Consider the following 20,142-nt stretch of genomic DNA (forward strand, 5'->3'; position numbering starts at 1 on the left):
CCAAAGATTTTAAAAAAATTTTGAAAGGACTTCAAGTCAAAGTCACATTCAATGTTTATATTTGACATTTGTATTGTTTTATATGATTTAGGAGAATTATAAAAAAAAGTTTGCTTGAACACAAAATCTATGCTTGAGCATGAGAATGGTTTCATAAATACGGGCCCTGGTCCATATCTATAGGTTAATACACTACCATGATGGTATACGGTCTCTCATTACCTTTGGGGCCTTCTATTGACATGATACTTTCATAAGGACTTTCAGCTCATCATCTACATTCATAACAATATTATCATTAGAATGGAAGTATGAAAAGTTATCATTGAGTTGAAGTCAGTTTCTTGGTGCTTTGGTGACTGGAACATCAGAATTTTGATTATGGTGTGATTGTAGTATGGAGCCTGGGCCCGCCCCGAATCTGTCAATCAAATTGATATGGCCCTCGAAACTGGGAAAGAGACACTCACTTACTACGAGGATTTCTTCGGGATTGGATTTCCATTGCCTAAACAAGGTACATTGTTAGAGGCTGACATCTTATTTTCAAAATGTTGTCATCGTGAAACTACATTATAACAAATATGTTGTGAAGTCTTTATATAAACATGTTTATCTTGATTAAAACAATTTTCTACATAGAAATTCAGAAATTTTCTTTCGTAGATCATCTTGTGCTAATGACTTTCATGTCATATTGTGTCATAATGTTGTACAAAAATATGTTTTCATAATTATTGTTATTATGTTAACATATTTATCATAAGTTGAACAATTATTTCAAAACCAGGAAGTGTGACCTCTTCATTGTATGAATATAATTTTTCATTTTTTCATCAAAATAACACAAAAAAACAAAAAAAAACAAAAGAAATTTGTTCCTGAATTCAGAGAACAGACGATAGAACAGAGGTAGATGATCAAACGACTATCTATTAGTTTTATTTTCACGATATATTTTTTTTGTGTAATTTTATTTCATCCTCAGAAGCAATCCCTTGACAATGACTTTTATAGTACACGTATATCACCATCGTCTGTTGTTAGATATGATTGCCATCCCCGACTTCTCGGCTGGCGCTATGGAGAACTGGGGACTGATTACCTACAGAGAGAATTCCATGTTGTACAAAGCAGGTGTATCATCTACATCTGACAAACAGTGGACGACGGAGACCATTACACACGAACTCGCACATCAGGTACATTCTAATGTAGATAGACCTTCATATGTAGCTTCTGATAAGGAACATCTGATTGTTATATCTTTAATCTTCAGATTTTATAACAAGAATTCGATTTTAACTTAGAGTTACTGTATAATTCTAACCTGTTACCATAGTTACGGTTTTATTCTAACCTGTTACCATAGTTACCGTTTTATTCTAACTTGTTATCATAGTTACTCTTTAATTCTGACCTGTTAACATAATTACAGTATAATTCTAACCTGTAACTATAATTACAGTATAATTCTAACCTGTTTACATAATTACAGTATAATTCTGACCTGTTTACATAATTACAGTACAATTCTGAACTGTTAACACAATTACAGTATAATTCTGACCTGTTTACATACTTACTGTATAATTCTGACCTGTTGACATAATTACAGTATAATTCTGACCTGTTTACATACTGTATAATTCTGACCTGTTCACATAATTACAGTACAATTCTGAACTGTTAACATAATTACAGTATAATTCTGACCTGTTTACATACTTACTGTATAATTCTGACCTGTTCACATACTTACTGTATAATTCTGACCTGTTCACATACTTACTGTATAATTCTGACCTGTTGACATAATTACAGTATAATTCTGACCTGTTGACATAATTACAGTATAATTCTGACCTGTTGACATAATTACTGTATAATTCTGACCTGTTAACATACTTACTGTATGATTCTGACCTGTTGACATAATTACTGTATAATTCTGACCTGTTGACATAATTACAGTATAATTCTGACCTGTTGACATAATTACAGTATAATTCTGACCTGTTTACATACTTACTGTATAATTCTGACCTGTTTACATAATTACAGTATAATTCTGACCTGTTCACATAATTACTGTATAATTCTGACCTGTTCACATACTTACTGTATAATTCTGACCTGTTGACATAATTACTGTATAATTCTGACCTGTTGACATAATTACAGTATAATTCTGACCTGTTGACATACTTACAGTATAATTCTGACCTGTTGACATAATTACAGTATAATTCTGACCTGTTGACATAATTACTGTATAATTCTGACCTGTTAACATAATTACTGTATAATTCTGACCTGTTGACATAATTACTGTATAATTCTGACCTGTTGACATAATTACTGTATAATTCTGACCTGTTAACATAATTACTGTATAATTCTGACCTGTTGACATAATTACTGTATAATTCTGACCTTTAACTATAGTTACTGCTAAATTCTAGCCTGTTATTGTAGTTACAGTATAATTCTAATCTGTTACTATAGTTACTGTATAAATCTGTTACTTTTGTTACTATTACAGTGGTTTGGTGATCTTGTGACGATGAATTGGTGGGACGACCTTTGGCTGAACGAGGGATTTGCCACGTTTGTCCAACACTTGGGAGCTGATCATATGCATCCTGATTGGAAAATGGTGAAAACGTTAACCATCTTCAAATCAAGACCAGCGTTCCAAAATTATGTTGAATCAAGAAATTAACTCTGAATGATAAATACTAGAAGTAATGCATGTGCAATCATATTTTCTTAGCTTTTAACATACATATTGACCTGTATCACATTTAATGACATTTCATATTGTATATCAAATACACAATTAAAGTGAACAGGTGTTTAAAATGAACAAAAATCTTCTTTTCTGAAAAAAATATTGTGCTAAAAAACGTTTCGTACTTGAAAATTATTATTATAGAAAATCACGCTTTTTCTGTTCGTAATTTTTGTCGTTTATTTAAACAAATTTTTTTTTTTTATTTGATGAATTCCTGGTTATAACTATTTTATCATTTTTTGTTGACAAAAATTTGATTTTTTTCTGTTATTTTTTTAGTTTGATCAATTTGTGGTGAAGGAGCTCCAGGATGCCATGGAATTTGATGGTTTGATATCCTCCCACCCAATGTACGCTCCTGTACAGAATCCAGCTCAGATCAATGAAATTTTCGATAAAATTTCGTACTCTAAGGTAATAATTACTGCATTCTTTTATCTTACGAGAATTGTTGCTTGGTTTTCTCAGTCAGACCTCGTTCTTAAAAGTTGAAATGTCACACAATGTATTTCCTATGAAGAAATATCTCTCGTCAGAAAATAGAGGCAAAAGTGTAGAGATTATATACTACTGATGAAGACAATACTGACATATTAGTAAAGGATGGTTCTGTATGGTAACACATTCATCTTTAACAGAAAACAAAGGGGTTTATTTCTCAGATTAAACATGACAAGGTGTTGAGTCACATACCTTACCATGTGGGGTTTTCCAAGTATTTTGGGATCCTTCCACAGTAAGACCCTCACAGGCTTCGATCAAGGCTAACAAGGAAGTAGATTAATTTTAGCTGTTGTTGCCAAATCATCAATTTTCATGGTGGTTTTATTTTTTATGCACTATTAATCAACAAACAATGAAGTCCACATACTATAAACGTCGGGAGTAGGCACAACACGAAGCAGTTCTGATCCAATCCACGATTTATTCGTGCTAAGAGTTGTTTACACGTTTCGGATCCAAGCGATCCGTCATCAAAAGTCCACATACTGTTAGAATTAGCAGATTTATTTATCTCTATTTACCCTCAAAATCAAATGACCTGGAAACAGTAAATTTTTGCAAAACCACGAAAATTAAGTCCAACAGGAATTTACGATTTTACAGTAGCCTGTGTCACAATTTTTGTAGAGTTATTAAAGTTTGTTGTTTATTTAACGAAACAAAGTTTTACATCTTAATGAATGAAGCAATTATAAGTGATATGAACTGACAAAATGAACTGATGGAAACTTATAAAATTTGAGAATAACTGGAGGTATTCTGGTAGTATTTTATGCAGTTATAAATTTATGTATCCATGGTGATGTTATGTTGATTACTTTCCTTTTACAAAAAGAAACTAATGTTATTTTAAGATTATCAGCTTCAGGAATAACCCTAAGACAATGTGAAGAACACATTTTGTAGTCAGATTAAGGCAATGACACAAAATACTACCATTGGAGATTTTCTAATCTTCTTTTCATGCTCCCTGAAAATTTTGGGGAAGGATGGGAGGGGGGCATATAGTTGCCACCATTTCTACCTATTCGTCTTCCCGTTCTTCCATCTTTCTGTCCATCCTTTCTGTCCGCAGAATAACTTTGTCCACAGTTAAGCAAGGATCAAGAAACTTAGTGTATACATTGATCATACTAAGACAATGTGCTGTGTACTAAATTCAGGGCCCTCAACCCTGTGTTATTGCAGAGTTATTGCCCTTTGTTAAAAATATCTTGTCCAGAGCATAACTTTGCTTGCATTTAACCTAGGATAACAGAACTTGGTGAATACGTTGATGATGAGAGGATAATGTGCAGTGTACAAAGGTCAGGACAGGCAACCCCTTAATTACATACATTGTAGTTATGGCCTTTTTATGAAAAATTTGTGTCTGGTGCATAAAATTGCCTGCATTTAAATGAACTAGAATATTGAAACATGCCATATATACATCACTTATACAAAAAAGCAAGGTGCAGAAAAGTTATGTAAAGGCCCATGACTCTACAATTACAGAGTTATTGCCCTTTGTAATAATTGTGTATCCATGGCACGACTTTATAATTAATAATAAATAATTAATCTTGTATAATTATGGATACATTGATCATATGGATTTTGAGTGTGAATATAACTTTTTACATTTAAACTGTGATGTATACATCAGTCATACAAAAGTAAGGTGCAGTGGAGCAAAGTCAGGGCCCTTAACTCCTCAGTAACAAAATGATTGTTCTTTATCAAAATTTTGTATCATGAGCGTAGCTTTGCTTGCATTGAAACAAGGATCAAGGAACTTAATATACATAGGTCATACTAAGAAAATGTGCAGTATACCAAATTCAGGGCCTGCAACCCCTTTATTAGTCCCCTGCCGGTGAAACCGCAGAGAACTATAGTGTTTCTCTGTCTGTCAGGTGATAACTTCAGAAAAAATGGATGGATTTAAATGAGACTTCATACAATGTTAGCTTAAGAGGTAATACAGGATGAAATTGAGTTTGGGGTCAAAAGGTCAACTATAAAGATCTGTTTATATTGTAGGGAGCAGGCATTATTTGTATGACGAGGTATATATAAGATCTGTTTATATTGCAGGGAGCAGGCATTATTTGTATGACGAGGTATATATAAGATCTGTTTATATTGCAGGGAGCAGGCATTATTTGTATGACGAGGTATATATAAGATCTGTTTATATTGCAGGGAGCAGGCATTATTTGTATGACGAGGTATATATAAGATCTGTTTATATTGCAGGGAGCAGGCATTATTTGTATGACGAGGTATATATAAGATCTGTTTATATTGCAGGGAGCAGGCATTATTTGTATGACAAGGTATATATAAGTTCTGTTTATATTGCAGGGAGCAGGCATTATTTGTATGACGAGGTATATATAAGATCTGTTTATATTGTAGGGAGCCAGCATTATTCGTATGATGAGGTTTTTCATCGGAGAAGAAACATTTAAGAAAGGAATTAAGGTGAGAATATTGACAAAATCAGAGAATAATGAGGAGTTATCCAAAATGGTCGCTGTTATATGTACTTCATTAGCTTATTTACCCTAACAGGTGCTTAAGCTTGTTTAGACTTTGAATAAAAAACAAGTTTGTGTGACCTGATTCTACCACATAAAAGCAAGCCTCCCAAGGATGAATGGACCTGTTCTATACCTAGGTGTGTTTTGTAGCGTACTCATGTGACATGTAATGAAATGTCACTAGTGGTATGCAAAACTGACAATTTCAGAAATATGTAAAAATATTATAATCTTTTATAAATTGTGATGTGTAATTAACAGATTCTGTATGTTTGAAGTTAGAAATTGTTAAAAATCCACATAAAAAAAATTATTACAAAACACAATATTTAACTACTTTTTGTGTATTTTATCTTCTGTGAGTGCGTACTGATGTGCCTCTCCGGTCAAAGTTCACCATTTTAGCCAATCAGTAACCTTTATCAGATTACTTCCAGGTGTAATATAATTATATGTTATGATTAATTGTGGTAAAAACAATAATTAATAACCTTTTAACATAATATACAACAGGTAAGTAGAGATGTGATAAGTAATACTGCATAGTTTTAGGTCTCAAGTGACCTGCTGTGATCGCTTTTTGTCTAGAGTCGTGTATCGTAATTAATTCACATTTTTGACTTCCTTTCCATAACCAAAAGGCCCAGAGTGCTGATATTTGGCCTGTAGTATGCTGGGATGATGGGCTACCAAATTTGTGCTTTTTTGTTGGCACTTGATTTTGTCAACAAATTTTTTGGAAATTCACAAGTACTGTAATTCACATAAATTTTTATGTTTGTCGTTTCATTAAAAATAATTACAAATCAACGAAAAAATAAAACCCTGGAGTAAATTTATGATTTTACTGTGTATTTCTGTCTTCCATGCAATGTTCAGCCATTTTGTAGATTTTTCCTGCAGATTATCTCCCCTTTATGTAAATCCTAAACTCATGTATATTTCATATACTTAACTTTCTATAGCATTACCTGGAAAAAGCGTCATACAGTAATGCTGTCCATGATGACCTGTGGTATGCTATGGGAAATGTGAGTATTATATTAATACTGAATACTACATAGATGACCTGTGGTACGCTATGGGAAATGTGAGTATCATATTAATACTGAATACTACATAGATGACCTGTGGTACGCTATGGGAAATGTGAGTATCATAGTAATACTGAATACTACATAGATGACCTGTGGTATGCTATGGGAAATGTGAGTATCATACTAATACTGAATACTACATAGATGACCTGTGGTACGCTATGGGAAATGTGAGTATCATATTAATACTGAATACTACATAGATGACCTGTGGTACGCTATGGGAAATGTGAGTATCATATTAATACTGAATACTACATAGATGACCTGTGGTACGCTATGGGAAATGTGAGTATTATATATATACTGAATACTATACAGTTGGTAGGTTTTCATGGAACTCTCATTATTTGGGCCAGGAAGTAAGGGCGGGGAGTGGGGTTGGTGGCAATGACATTTTTGCGTGTAAACGAAAATGTCTTCCATCGTAAGAGTGTAGAGTCTTAACAAACCTGATATTAAATGTCATGTATGAATAATATTGATCACATTAAATTAACCGAGAGATTTTCAATTCAACAATAAAGTGGAGATTTTATGATGATTTTCCCCAGGGTTGATATATAAAGCTGAACTTTGTATATAAATATTTTCCTGTATCATTCTCAATTGATTATTGGAAATATAATTACTATTTTTAGGCCACCATCATCAGATTGTGGGTTCAAATTGTCATCAACCAGTACTTGTTATTGCTGTTTCTTGAGAAGCATTTGATGGATCTTTCTCAAATTTTATATGTATCTGTTTCTCATGATTCTTGGTTCTGACTGATCAAATCTTGGATTTTGACTATGGAAGTTTGTTATTGCTTTTAATTAGCATAAGAAGTATTGAATAGATCTTTCTCATATCTCATATGTTGGTTACCCATAATCCTTAGTTTGTCATTTTAACTTTGGGTGTGATCAGGAAGACAAAATAGCTGAAAGACAACCATCTTTTACTTAACAATTGAAATATTATTATCGCAGTTTGAGCTAAAGCAAAGGACAGAGAGAAAAGAAGAGAAAATATGCAGCTTTCCAATATCGAATAAATACCAGTTAATGACGGATTCCAAAATTTATCTGGGTTTTTTGTTTTACATTTATATCAATCTCTTTATTTGGCAATATGCCGTTTTAACGCATACAATTTTATTTGCATGAATCACAGTTTCTGAAATTTTATCAAATTGCAGAATTCATTAAGCTGCCAAATTCTGATTAAAAAAATCTCAGAAATATTTTTCTTGTTTATGAGTTTTCAAAAGTTTTAGATGAGATGTTTGGGCTTAGAAGTTGGAAAAGAGATTACAAGGTTGAATTAGATCAGGTTAATTTGATGTGATGACTTTTGCAGCAAACGAAGGAAGATAAACATTCCAAGGACGTAAAGGCTATCATGGACACCTGGACATTACAAATGAATTTCCCTGTGGTTAGTCTGACACGCAAAGAAAAAGGAACATTCAAGGTTACACAAAAGCGATATCTACGCAACCCAGACGCAAAAGATCCGGGTCGATTTTCATCGAAATATGGGTATTTATTATTCATTTTGAGATATTTAGGGGTGATACAACAGCTCACAGCCTCAGATGATGGTTTGTATTTCTCTGGAGTCGAGATGGGACTGGTTGGTGGTGTGGTGGTAATGTGTCCTTGGGCAAGACACTTTACCCCCAGTTGCTTGCTCTCAATGTCTCAACGATGGGTCTCCTGTATGTTGTTCAGTGCGGTAGCCTCTAATTAATACATGGAGACCCTGCTTCAAAATGACCCAGGCTATTTACACTGTGATAATAAAAAACAAGAAAGAAATACCAGCTGGTTTGTTACTACTTAACAATTGTCAGTTTACCTAGTTCACACCTTTCTAGGTTTCATTAATTTGAGCTTTGAAGTGTGGTTTTGTTAACATGTCAGTAATTATTCATTCTTTGTTAATAGGTACACATGGATAATACCTCTAACCTTCACAACCAGCAAAAACCCGAACTTCAAACAAACCTATCAAAATGTGACATTGTTTGGAGGAAAAGAACAAGGTAAGAGATTCTATTCATCACACTCTTTCTGGATCATTAGCCCATCCTTTACTAAATATGACATTGTGAGGAGAAAAAGAACAAGGTATGAGATTCTATTCATCACACTCTTTCTAGATCATTAGCCCATCCTTTACTAAATATGACATTGTGAGGAGAAAAAGAACAAGGTATGAGATTCTATTCATCACACTCTTTCTAGATCACTAGGACATCCTTTACTAAATGTGACATTGTGAGGAGAAAAAGAACAAGGTATGAGATTCTATTCATCACACTCTTTCTGGATCATTAGCCCATCTTTTACTAAATGTGACATTGTTTGATAAAAAGAACAAGGTAAGAGATTCTATTCATCACACTCTTTCTGGATCATTAGCCCATCTTTTACTAAATATGACATTGTGAGGAGAAAAAGAACAAGGTATGAGATTCTATTCATCACACTCTTTCTAGATCACTTGGACATCCTTTACTAAACGTGACATTGTTTGATAAAAAGAACAAGGTATGAGATTCTATTCATCATTACTCTTTCTAGATCACTCGGACATCCTTTACTAAACGTGACATTGTTTGATAAAAAGAACAAGGTATGAGATTCTATTCATCACACTCTTTCTGGATCATTAGCCCATCTTTTACTAAATATGACATTGTGAGGAGAAAAAGAACAAGGTATGAGATTCTATTCATCATTACTCTTTCTAGATCATTACCTCGCCGTTTACCATTATTCTTGGACCATAGAGCACACATTAACTCATTTTGGCTGGGTAAAACTTGAAAAGGACAAGTGGAATTATAGTCACACATGTCCTAAATTGCTGTCTGGTGGTATAATATTATGTTTCATTTTAACAGAGGTGTCCATAGACTCCACACTTCCAGAAGATGGCTGGATTCTTGCTAACGTGATGCAGTATGGTTACTACAGAGTAAATTACGACCACCAGAATTGGAAATCTCTTATCCAACAACTAAAGAACGATCATTTGGTTTGTACCTAAAATTGATACATTCTCCTTCTATGTGAAGTACTGTAAACCTGCTTTCTTTTGCAGCTACCAACTTTCACAAAATTGTCTCAGTTGTGAAATGCTCTCAAGTATTTAATGTTAGAGGATATTTGATGGGGGGAAGGTGGGGGAAGGGGGGGGGGGTCATCCTGATGGTGTATGAGTTAAACAATGTCCTTAGTATTACAGTTTAATTCATTGGTTGGCTCTACAGTATCTAATTTGTATTAACTTGGGCCATTCACTTGTGTGTTTTAGTACCATTCATGGAAACATAAATACTGGTTTGAACTTTGATGTGGTCACAGTATCTCAGTCAGTTAGAGCTTAGGCTTAAGTAACCTCAGGTGAAAATCTAAGGTGTGTGGTTCAATGCTCCCAGCCTATAGCAGTTTATGTTTATCAGGAGACTGACTGGTCTGTGCTGATGTGGTTGTGTCGTAGCTCAGACACTTTATCTTAATTGATCTGGATAGATGGACCTCCTATATGCTGTTCAGTGAGGTTCTGGACAGGATGGGCGGAACCTCCTATATGTTGTTCAGTGAGGTTCTGGACAGGATGGGTGGGACCTCCCATATGCTGTTCAGTGAGGTAGCCAACTGCTACTTCAGGGAGACTGCCTCAACATGACCCTGACTGTTCAGGGGTGATAAACCCAGCAAACTTAAGTCTTCTGCAGACATGTTATATTTGTATTCAGTAAATATGTATATTATAAGACAAGGTTTCTGTCATTGTCATTATTTTCCAAGGTTTCTATTTGTCACTATCTTCAAGAATGGATTAAAGCAGTGAAAAATAGAAATATTGACAAAGAAAATATTTAAAGAAAACATTTTCTTACTTTTGGTAAAAATATTTCCCTTTTGTGTCAGTTTTTCAAGAAATTTACAAAAAATTTAAACATTGTAGAGAGCTTTGCAATATATACAGCATCAGGTATATATGTTATGTTAAATACAGAAACAGATCAAGAATATTTCTATACTGTTTTCCTTTTCCTCCGTCATCCAACAGGTTACAAACATTTAAATATGTCAAACGTGTTGTCTTTTCCAGGTTATTCATCTCGTGAACAGAGCTCAAATTATCAATGATGCATGGGCACTTGCCAAGTACGTACTTAGCTTATTCTAGTTTACAAAAAAACTGCACATTCACACTCGTAAAATTATTATGAAGAAATATCTGTTCAAATAATTTTCTAAAAAGCTGTACCTTAATTCACTCAAAATATGATTCTTAAGAAAACTTTTTCCAGATAATTATTAAAAAAGATTTTTTCAATGTGATTGACTGGTGTCTTAAAATACATCAATGCGTAGAATTTCACATTATTTTATATCAATAACTTTTTATTGACAAGATTTTTTTAAAAGTCAATAATGACTAAATAACTGAATTTTCAAAAACGAGGCTCAAGAGGATTTTATTGTATGGAGGCTTTCATTTCAGAAATATCATATGACATGGAAGGAATATAAGATTCTGTTTATCATGTAACTTAAATACTGGTACTTTGCAACATTTGTGACCAAAGTGTTTTATTTGACTGACACAGAATCTGGATTGATGATACTCTCATTCTTGCTTTCTACTCCACAGATCGGGAGATCTATAGATCTATAGATCTGACAATACCCTCATTCTTGTTTTCTGCTCCACATATCTGGAGATCTTTAGATCTGACAATACTCTCATTCTTGTTTTCACTGCTCCATAGATCTGGAGATCTATAGATCTGACAATACCCTCATTCTTGTTTTCTGCTCCACAGATCTGGAGATCTTTAGATCTGACAATACTCTCATTCTTGTTTTCACTGCTCCATAGATCTGGAGATCTATAGATCTGACAATACCCTCATTCTTATTTTCTGCTCCACAGATCTGGAGATCTTTAGATCTGACAATACTCTCATTCTTGTTTTCACTGCTCCACAGATCTGGAGATCTATAGATCTGACAATATTCTCACTCTTGTTTTCTGTTCCACAGATCTGGAGATCTATGGATCTGACAATACTCTCATTCTTGTTTTCACTGCTCCACAGATCTGGAGATCTATAGATCTGACAATATTCTCATTCTTGTTTTCTGCTCCACAGATCTGGAGATCTATAGATCTGACAATATTCTCACTCTTGTTTTCTGCTCCACTGATCTGGAGATCTATAGATCTGACAATATCCTCATTCTTGTTTTCACTGCTCCACAGATCTGGAGATCTATAGATCTGACAATATTCTCATTCTTGTTTTCTGCTCCACAGATCTGGAGATCTATAGATCTGACAATATTCTCACTCTTGTTTTCTGCTCCACAGATCTGGAGATCTATAGATCTGACAATATTCTCATTCTTGTTTTCTGCTCCACAGATCTGGAGATCTATAGATCTGACAATATCCTCATTCTTGTTTTCACTGCTCCACAGATCTGGAGATCTATAGATCTGACATTATTCTCACTCTTGTTTTCTGCTCCACAGATCTGGAGATCTAGATCTGACAATTGCTCTTGACACCATGGAGTACCTTGGTAATGAACTGGATTATGTCCCTTGGTCGGCAGCTACCAGTGAACTCTCTTATGTGGAAACAATGTTGGTGCGAACTCCATTGTACGGTAAATTTAAGGTAATTTATGATTTTCCTAAATATAAATATATGTTAAAACAGCTAGGCTGCATTTGATCATTTTGATTACAAGGTTACCATGGTTACTGGTGTCTAAAGTCTGATTTTTGAAATTCTGACATTAGACATTATCTATCATATCTACCTGACCATTCCTGGTTTATACACAATACTTACAACATCATGTATGATAGGATCATTCTGACTGTTCCTAGGGTAACTTATAGTTGGAGTTGATAATCCTCCCAATCTCTGTTGTAATATTTTTTACCGATCAAACTTTTTCTTTCGTTTCCACAGTTTCACTCTTGGCATCAACAAAGAATCCTTTGAAAGATAAAAACTTGTATTCTGTATCTTTCCTTAAAGTTGGCACCCTACTTTATGACTTAATTCACATTTAATTGGTATCAATTGCCCTGAATTTAGGTGACACAGATAAATTAAGCTGTATGTAGAACAGTTAACGGTTTCTACTGTTCACCTGCTAAGACAAAAATGGTCAGATTTCTTACTGCATATTTGGTCATTTTAACACGCAATTTTTATATCTTTAGTAACTTTTAAATTTTTTAACAAAATATTTTTTTCTGTCACAGAAATTTATGCACAGGATCATAGAGAAGCCATACAGGACACTGGGAATGGACAACACAAACACAAGTCACATGGAAAGGTAAGACTAAATACATGATCAACTGGGAATGGACAACACAAACATGGAGAGGTAAGACTAAATACCTGATCAACTGGGAATGGACAACACAAACACAAGTCACATGGAGAGGTAAGACTAGATACCTGATCAACTGGGAATGGACAACACAAACACAAGTCACATGGAGAGGTAAGACTAGATACCTGATCAACTGGGAATGGACAACACAAACACAAGTCACATGGAGAGGTAAGACTAAATACCTGATCAACTGGGAATGGACAACACAAACACAAGTCACATGGAGAGGTAAGACTAGATACCTGATCAACTGGGAATGGACAACACAAACACAAGTCACATGGAGAGGTAAGACTAGATACCTGATCAACTGGGAATGGACAACACAAACACAAGTCACATGGAGAGGTAAGACTAAATACCTGATCAACTGGGAATGGACAACACAAACATGGAGAGGTAAGACTAAATACCTGATCAACTGGGAATGGACAACACAAACACAAGTCACATGGAGAGGTAAGACTAAATACCTGATCAACTGGGAATGGACAACACAAACACAAGTCACATGGAGAGGTAAGACTAGATACCTGATCAACTGGGAATGGACAACACAAACATGGAGAGGTAAGACTAGATACCTGATCAACTGGGAATGGACAACACAAACATGGAGAGGTAAGACTAAATACCTGATCAACTGGGAATGGACAACACAAACACAAGTCACATGGAGAGGTAAGACTAGATACCTGATCAACTGGGAATGGACAACACAAACATGGAGAGGTAAGACAAACACAACTGGGAATCACATGGAGATGTAAGACTAAATACTGGAGAAATTAGGATGCAGAAATTCACCCAAATGTATGAATTTGTGATATATTACATATATACCAAAATATACATTAGATATATTATAAATACAGGTGTGTGATTGTGTGATGATCTTTAAATAATACAGTAAACACCACATATTAGACATCAAAGGACCATTAAATTTCCATGTTGTTTCAAGAGTGTGATTACCTACCTGTCTTTTTTTTTTTTTTTTTTTGAGCTTAACGTCCTTGTTCCGGTTATAACCGAGCCTAGGACACTACCTGTCTGTATGACACCTCCTTATTTATAGGTAAAATTAATTGGATTACAATACATACCCAGAGACTTAAAAAAATCATTTTGTAAGACACCACAGGTAATCACATTGTATCAGAGACAAAAATGCAAAGAGGGTAGGGGGTTTTGTTGTCATCTCATTACACCTGATACTTCATAATAAACAATGTCATTATATTTGGTCTTCACTGTTTACAGTTTTGTATATATGATATATATATTTTATATATCTATCCAAGTATATATCATTGTTATGTACATCATTTTCCCTAACAGCAAGGCAAGGGCTATCATTGTATCATTAGCCTGTGGAAATGAGGTGACTGACTGCCAAGAAGGGGCGAGTAGAAGGTTTCAGGACTGGATGGACAGACCAGATATTAACATGTAAGAAAACACCGATATTATCCATATTTATACAAAAGCTCGGGTAAGGTAAAATTGTATTGTAAAACTTATCTCTTTGCACTACACAGTCAATAACAGGTACCAGACTCCCACTGTAAACTTTGGCAATCTTAGGGGCTACTCTGTATGTTTATTTCTAGAGACATTTAAAATGACTGAAAATTCCTGGTAGACATACACACTGGGTGAGCCCAGCATGTTGTGGCTGTGTACCTGTGGACAGGTGAGGCTGACAGGTATATGCCACTTAAATAAAATGTCAGATAAACCACCAGGCCCCACTTGTATAAAACATCTCAACTTGAGATTTCCTCAAGTCGAGATTTTCCTCTGCTGATATCTCCTCAAAAACGGCTTGTATAAAATTTTCTCAAGGAACAGGAGGAAGGCATCGGCTAGGATGTCCTGAAATTCCTTGAGGAATTTTCATACAAGATATTTTCAAGGAGATATTAGCTGAGGAAAATCTGGGCTTGAGGAAATCTGAAATTGAGATATTTTATACAAGTGGGGCCAGGTTAATATTGAATACTGAATACATTAAGTAAATTGAGATTTGTAACTGTAATAACTATATCTGAATTGGGGTAAAAATTCAAAAATGTTGAATTGATAAGGCAAACGATTGGAATAGAAACCATTGTGACTCTCTGGATGGACCGAGCAGATATAAACATTTAAGAATACAAAGATATTATCCACAGATAAAACAGATAATTAATCAGATGTACTGTAGGTAAGGGTATATATATCACTCAAACACATAAAAGTAACCAATATCTAATTATTATGTAATTAAATATGTACATATATATATATATATTGTAATGTTACATAATTATTATGTAATATTATGTAACATTAAAAGATATATACCTGTGGACAACACAGTCTTCAAATAATGAAATACTGGGCCCGTATTCATGAAACCATTCTCATGCTCAAGCATAGATTTTGTGCTCAAGCAAACTTTTTTATAATTCACCTAAATGATATGAAATTATACAAATGCCAAATTTAAACCTGAAATATAACTTTGACTTGAAGTCATTTAGAAATTGTTTTTAAATCTTAGGCAAAATCAGCCTTATTTATTAATTTTTAACTTAAACAAGACAGAAGGCTTGAGCACAGAATTCATGCTTGAGCATGACAACGGTTTTATGATTATGGGCCCTAAGTAGGGGTGATATCAATCTCTCCAGCCAGGGTACAGTTCTATCTATTACCTGGTCAAAAACCATTCAGTTTAAGAAGAGAAGTGTTCTTACCCCTCCTATGCATGCCAGGGTCACCCTTCTGCCCTACACAGGCCTTGACCTTGACCTTGGCCTAGCAGGCAGACCCACAGGGCCTGGCCTTATTACCGGTCAGGGAGTACAATCATCCCCCTTACATATGAATCTTTCCTCTCACAGTTTCATAATATCCTCCAAGAATGTGACCATGACCCAGCTAGGTACTCAAGCCATAACATTTACAAGGGTGGGGCATCTTTTGCTTAAGAATATGTCTTTTAGGTGTTTCCCAGGTTCAAACTAGTCATTTTCTGAGATAAACAAATTGGACTTATGAAAAAAAGAGAAAAAGACTACCATGCATGCTGCCCAAAAAGTTATATGGCTGGATAAGGTCAGACAAATTTTGGAGAAAATTTTTTCCAAGATGCCAAGGGTGATTGGGAGTTTTGGTTTGCGAACATCACCCGTTGTTCTACATGCTCCTTTCTATGTAGCACTGACATAAAAGGAGTCAAGAGGACTGGGGTAATCCAGTTCCTGGCGCAAAACCTTGATAACATATTGTCTTAATGATGAAAAGGAAAGTTGATCGGACAAATTAGCGATAAAGCGTCCCGGATTAGATTGTGATAAAGGGACTAGCAGAATCTCTACAAGTATACAAAACCTTTGTATGAAGACAGATATGTACTGTAGGTCTACTGAGTAGACTTGGCAAAAGTGTTTGCCCGTAATACATCTACGGTAGTATCTAGGTTCTTGATTATGGTGGATTTCGATGAAGGACCCTGGCCACCTGTTCACGACATAGAAAGAGGAAAGCACTGACATGTGATCAAGACGGTTGGGACTGGTCTACCAAATCTAATACAAAATGTTACAAATGAGCTGATTGGTGAAGCTGAGACACTGTGTCTACCATGCCTTTGTTGATACCTTCAATGTGTCTAGCAACTATATGGAAATGGAACAAAACAGACCACCAGTACATATATAATAACCCCAAAAGTTTTGGGTTTTTTGAAGTGCCCTTATCTAAACAGGCTACTGTGGTCGTGTTATCACTAAAGACATATATTTTGATGTTGGTCCAACAAGGTCCTCAGTGATAAGATGCAACAATTACTGCAAGAAACTCTGCTTCATTGATATGCCAACACACGGCCTGGGGGAATGCTGATCAAGTGTCATCAGTCAATGATGAGAGGAGGTAATGAAATACAACCACAACACACCTCGGCAGTTTCTGTATTTCATTCGCTACATTTTTACAGTTGACCGGTTTTGCATAACAGGTGATGTTTCATCAGGGGTTCAAATAGCAAATGAAATACAGAAACTGCTGAGGTGTGTTGTGGTTGTATTTCATTACTTCCACTTGTCGTCTATACAACAGCCTTGCATACCTAGAGGTATCCACACCCACAGCAAGGGACGTTAGCTGAAACTTCATTGCACCTCCGCATTGGTTCCAACCTCAGTCAATGATAAGTTGTAAATGAAGAACTACTAGAACTGATAATCATTCCTCATATGTTGTATGTGCATCATTGTAGAATTATAGGAGGGAACTTTTACTGATGTATCTGTTGACATCACGTTTGGTCTTTTGTTGAGCGTTTCCTCCTATGAGGAAGGTTTTGAGTTCTGTCACCTGGCCTGAGATGTACCAGAGTCTAGTGAGGAAGACTTTGGGTTCTGTCACCTGGCCTGAGATGTACCAGAGTCTAGTGAGGAAGACTTCAGTATTTTGGTGGTGTATCAACTGGGTTGTCTCTTGTAGTAAAATGTGACCTGGTGAGGTGACCTGCCATAGTCTTTGGCAGTATAGTTCAGTATGATAACACTATAAAGATGACTTCAGTACCGCACAAGGAGACTTCCATGGACATATCACAGACTCCCCAAAAAACACTCACCTGTCAACAGAAAGAATGAAACAGCAATGTACTGATGACTCTGTTGACGTTCATCCCCAGCAAACAAAGAAACTCATCTGACTTTAAAGCTTAGACGACAAATATTTTTTTGATTCAGTAAATTTTGTAAATACTGTTTCAGGATTGATCCTGATGTGAAGAGATCAGTACTATGTGGGGGTATCAGTGAAGGCGGGATGGACGAGTGGGACTTCCTGTACCAAAAGTATAAACAGTCCAATGTAGCCAACGAGAGGATAATGATGTTGTCTGCCTTGGGCTGTAGTCAACAGCCATGGATTCTGAGCAGGTAACAATATTGTTTTAATCATTGTTTACTGTAAAAGTCTAACTTTCATGAGGAATTTTTCGTTTTTTATTTTATGGGTATTATTAATTCAGGAACTCGTATGTCCATTGTTACTTCTATGTACTTCTATGGGTGGTGTATCTAAACAACACCTGGATTTCAATAGTAGGAAAGCTGTTTATATACTGAGACAGCTGTTAATATACTGTGAAAGCTGTTTATATACTGTTTATATACTGGGACAGCTGTTTATATACGGTGACAGCTGTTTATATACTGGGACAGATATTTATATACTGTTTATATACTGGGACTGCTGTTAATATACTGGGACAGCTGTTAATATACTGTGACAGCTGTTTATATACTGTTTATATACTGGGACAGCTGTTAATATACTGTGACAGCTGTTTATATACTGGGATAGCTGTTAATATACTGTGACAGCTGTTTATATACTGTTTATATACTGGGACTGCTGTTTATATACTGGGATAGTTGTTTACCTTGAGTCCTCGGCTAGGACAGCTGTTTATATACTGGGATAGCTGTTTATATACTGTAACAGCTGTTTATATACTGTTTATATACTGGGACAGCTGTTAATATACTGTGACAGCTGTTTATATACTGGGTTTATAGCTGTTATATATACTGTGTTTATATACAGCTGTTTATATACTGTTTATATACTGGGATAGTTGGACTGCTGTTTATATTATATACTAGGGCTGTTTATATAGATTGTTTACCTTGAGTCGGCTAGGACAGCTGCTAGGTTTATATACAGCTGTTTCTTGGATAGCCCTGTGTGGTATTGGTCTGGAGTTGTAACAGTCCTATTGCCTGGGTTGATATCTCTGATATTGATGATTATTTCAGATACCTGGCGATGTCGCTGGACCCTAATGAAGTACGAAAACAGGATGCTGATTACGTCATCAGATATGTCAGCGGAAATCCAATCGGAAGAGATTTAACATGGAATTTTATGCAAGAAAATTGGTCATTGTATCTTGAAAGGTATACCTATCTTGGTGATTCTATACAAATGGTAAAGTTTCGAAGATTTTAAAGACGTGTTCTATACAGTCATTCTTATATAACATGGACTGATCTTCACATGTCACCAATCCTATCAACTACACAAAGATGACTACAGTTCTTGTATTTATCTTATCAGAGAAAAACAATCTTATCTTTTTAAATAAGAACACAACACTGTTAGTTCTCTGTGTGTAATGATGTCAACATTTCTTCATTTGCTTTGTTTTTGTGTTTTGGAAAGATATGGAACTGGGACGTTTACCCTCAGCCGGATGATCGGTTCAGCACTAGAGTCCTTCAACACAGAACTGGAACTAGAACAGGTAATGATGGGGATTATCTATTGAGGAAGGGGCATGGGGAATGTTTATTGAGGAAGGGGCGTGGGGAATGTTTATTGAGGAAGGGGCGTGGGGAATGTTTATTGAGGAAGGGGCATGGGGAATGTTTATTGAGGAAGGGGCGTGGGGAATGTTTATTGAGGAAGGGGCGTGGGGAATGTTTATTGAGGAAGGGGCGTGTTTATTGTTTGTATACATTGTAAGATATTTGGATAGTCTCAGTGTTTATTGTTTGTATACATTGTAAGATATTTGGATATTCTCAGTGTTTACTGTTTGTGTACATTGTAAGATATTTGGATATTCTCAGTGTTTACTGTTTGTGTACATTGTAAGATATTTGGATATTCTCAGTGTTTACTGTTTGTGTACATTGTAAGATATTTGGATATTCTCAGTGTTTACTGTTTGTGTACATTGTAAGATATTTGGATATTCTCATTGTAAGATATTTG

The 20,142-nt window shown here is 35.2% G+C and overlaps 1 protein-coding gene across 1 annotated transcript in view; it reads left to right on the plus strand.

Moving 5' to 3' along the window:
- The window catches only part of LOC132556246 (uncharacterized), a 139,812-nt gene that overhangs the window by 51,006 nt on the left and 68,664 nt on the right, over positions 1-20,142 (plus strand). The window contains 15 exon segments of the mRNA XM_060220630.1: positions 397-517; positions 1,048-1,202; positions 2,546-2,659; positions 3,077-3,211; positions 5,705-5,770; positions 6,795-6,860; positions 8,271-8,452; positions 8,861-8,958; positions 9,823-9,956; positions 11,040-11,095; positions 12,470-12,617; positions 13,217-13,293; positions 18,132-18,299; positions 19,182-19,322; positions 19,588-19,669. Of these exon segments, the coding sequence (XP_060076613.1) occupies positions 397-517; positions 1,048-1,202; positions 2,546-2,659; positions 3,077-3,211; positions 5,705-5,770; positions 6,795-6,860; positions 8,271-8,452; positions 8,861-8,958; positions 9,823-9,956; positions 11,040-11,095; positions 12,470-12,617; positions 13,217-13,293; positions 18,132-18,299; positions 19,182-19,322; positions 19,588-19,669 (1,743 nt within the window).

This window comes from Ylistrum balloti, unplaced genomic scaffold (assembly GCF_031769215.1).
Source record: "Ylistrum balloti isolate Yb309-2 unplaced genomic scaffold, AGI_CSIRO_Ybal_v1 Utg370556, whole genome shotgun sequence".
NCBI lineage: Eukaryota > Metazoa > Mollusca > Bivalvia > Pectinida > Pectinidae > Ylistrum > Ylistrum balloti.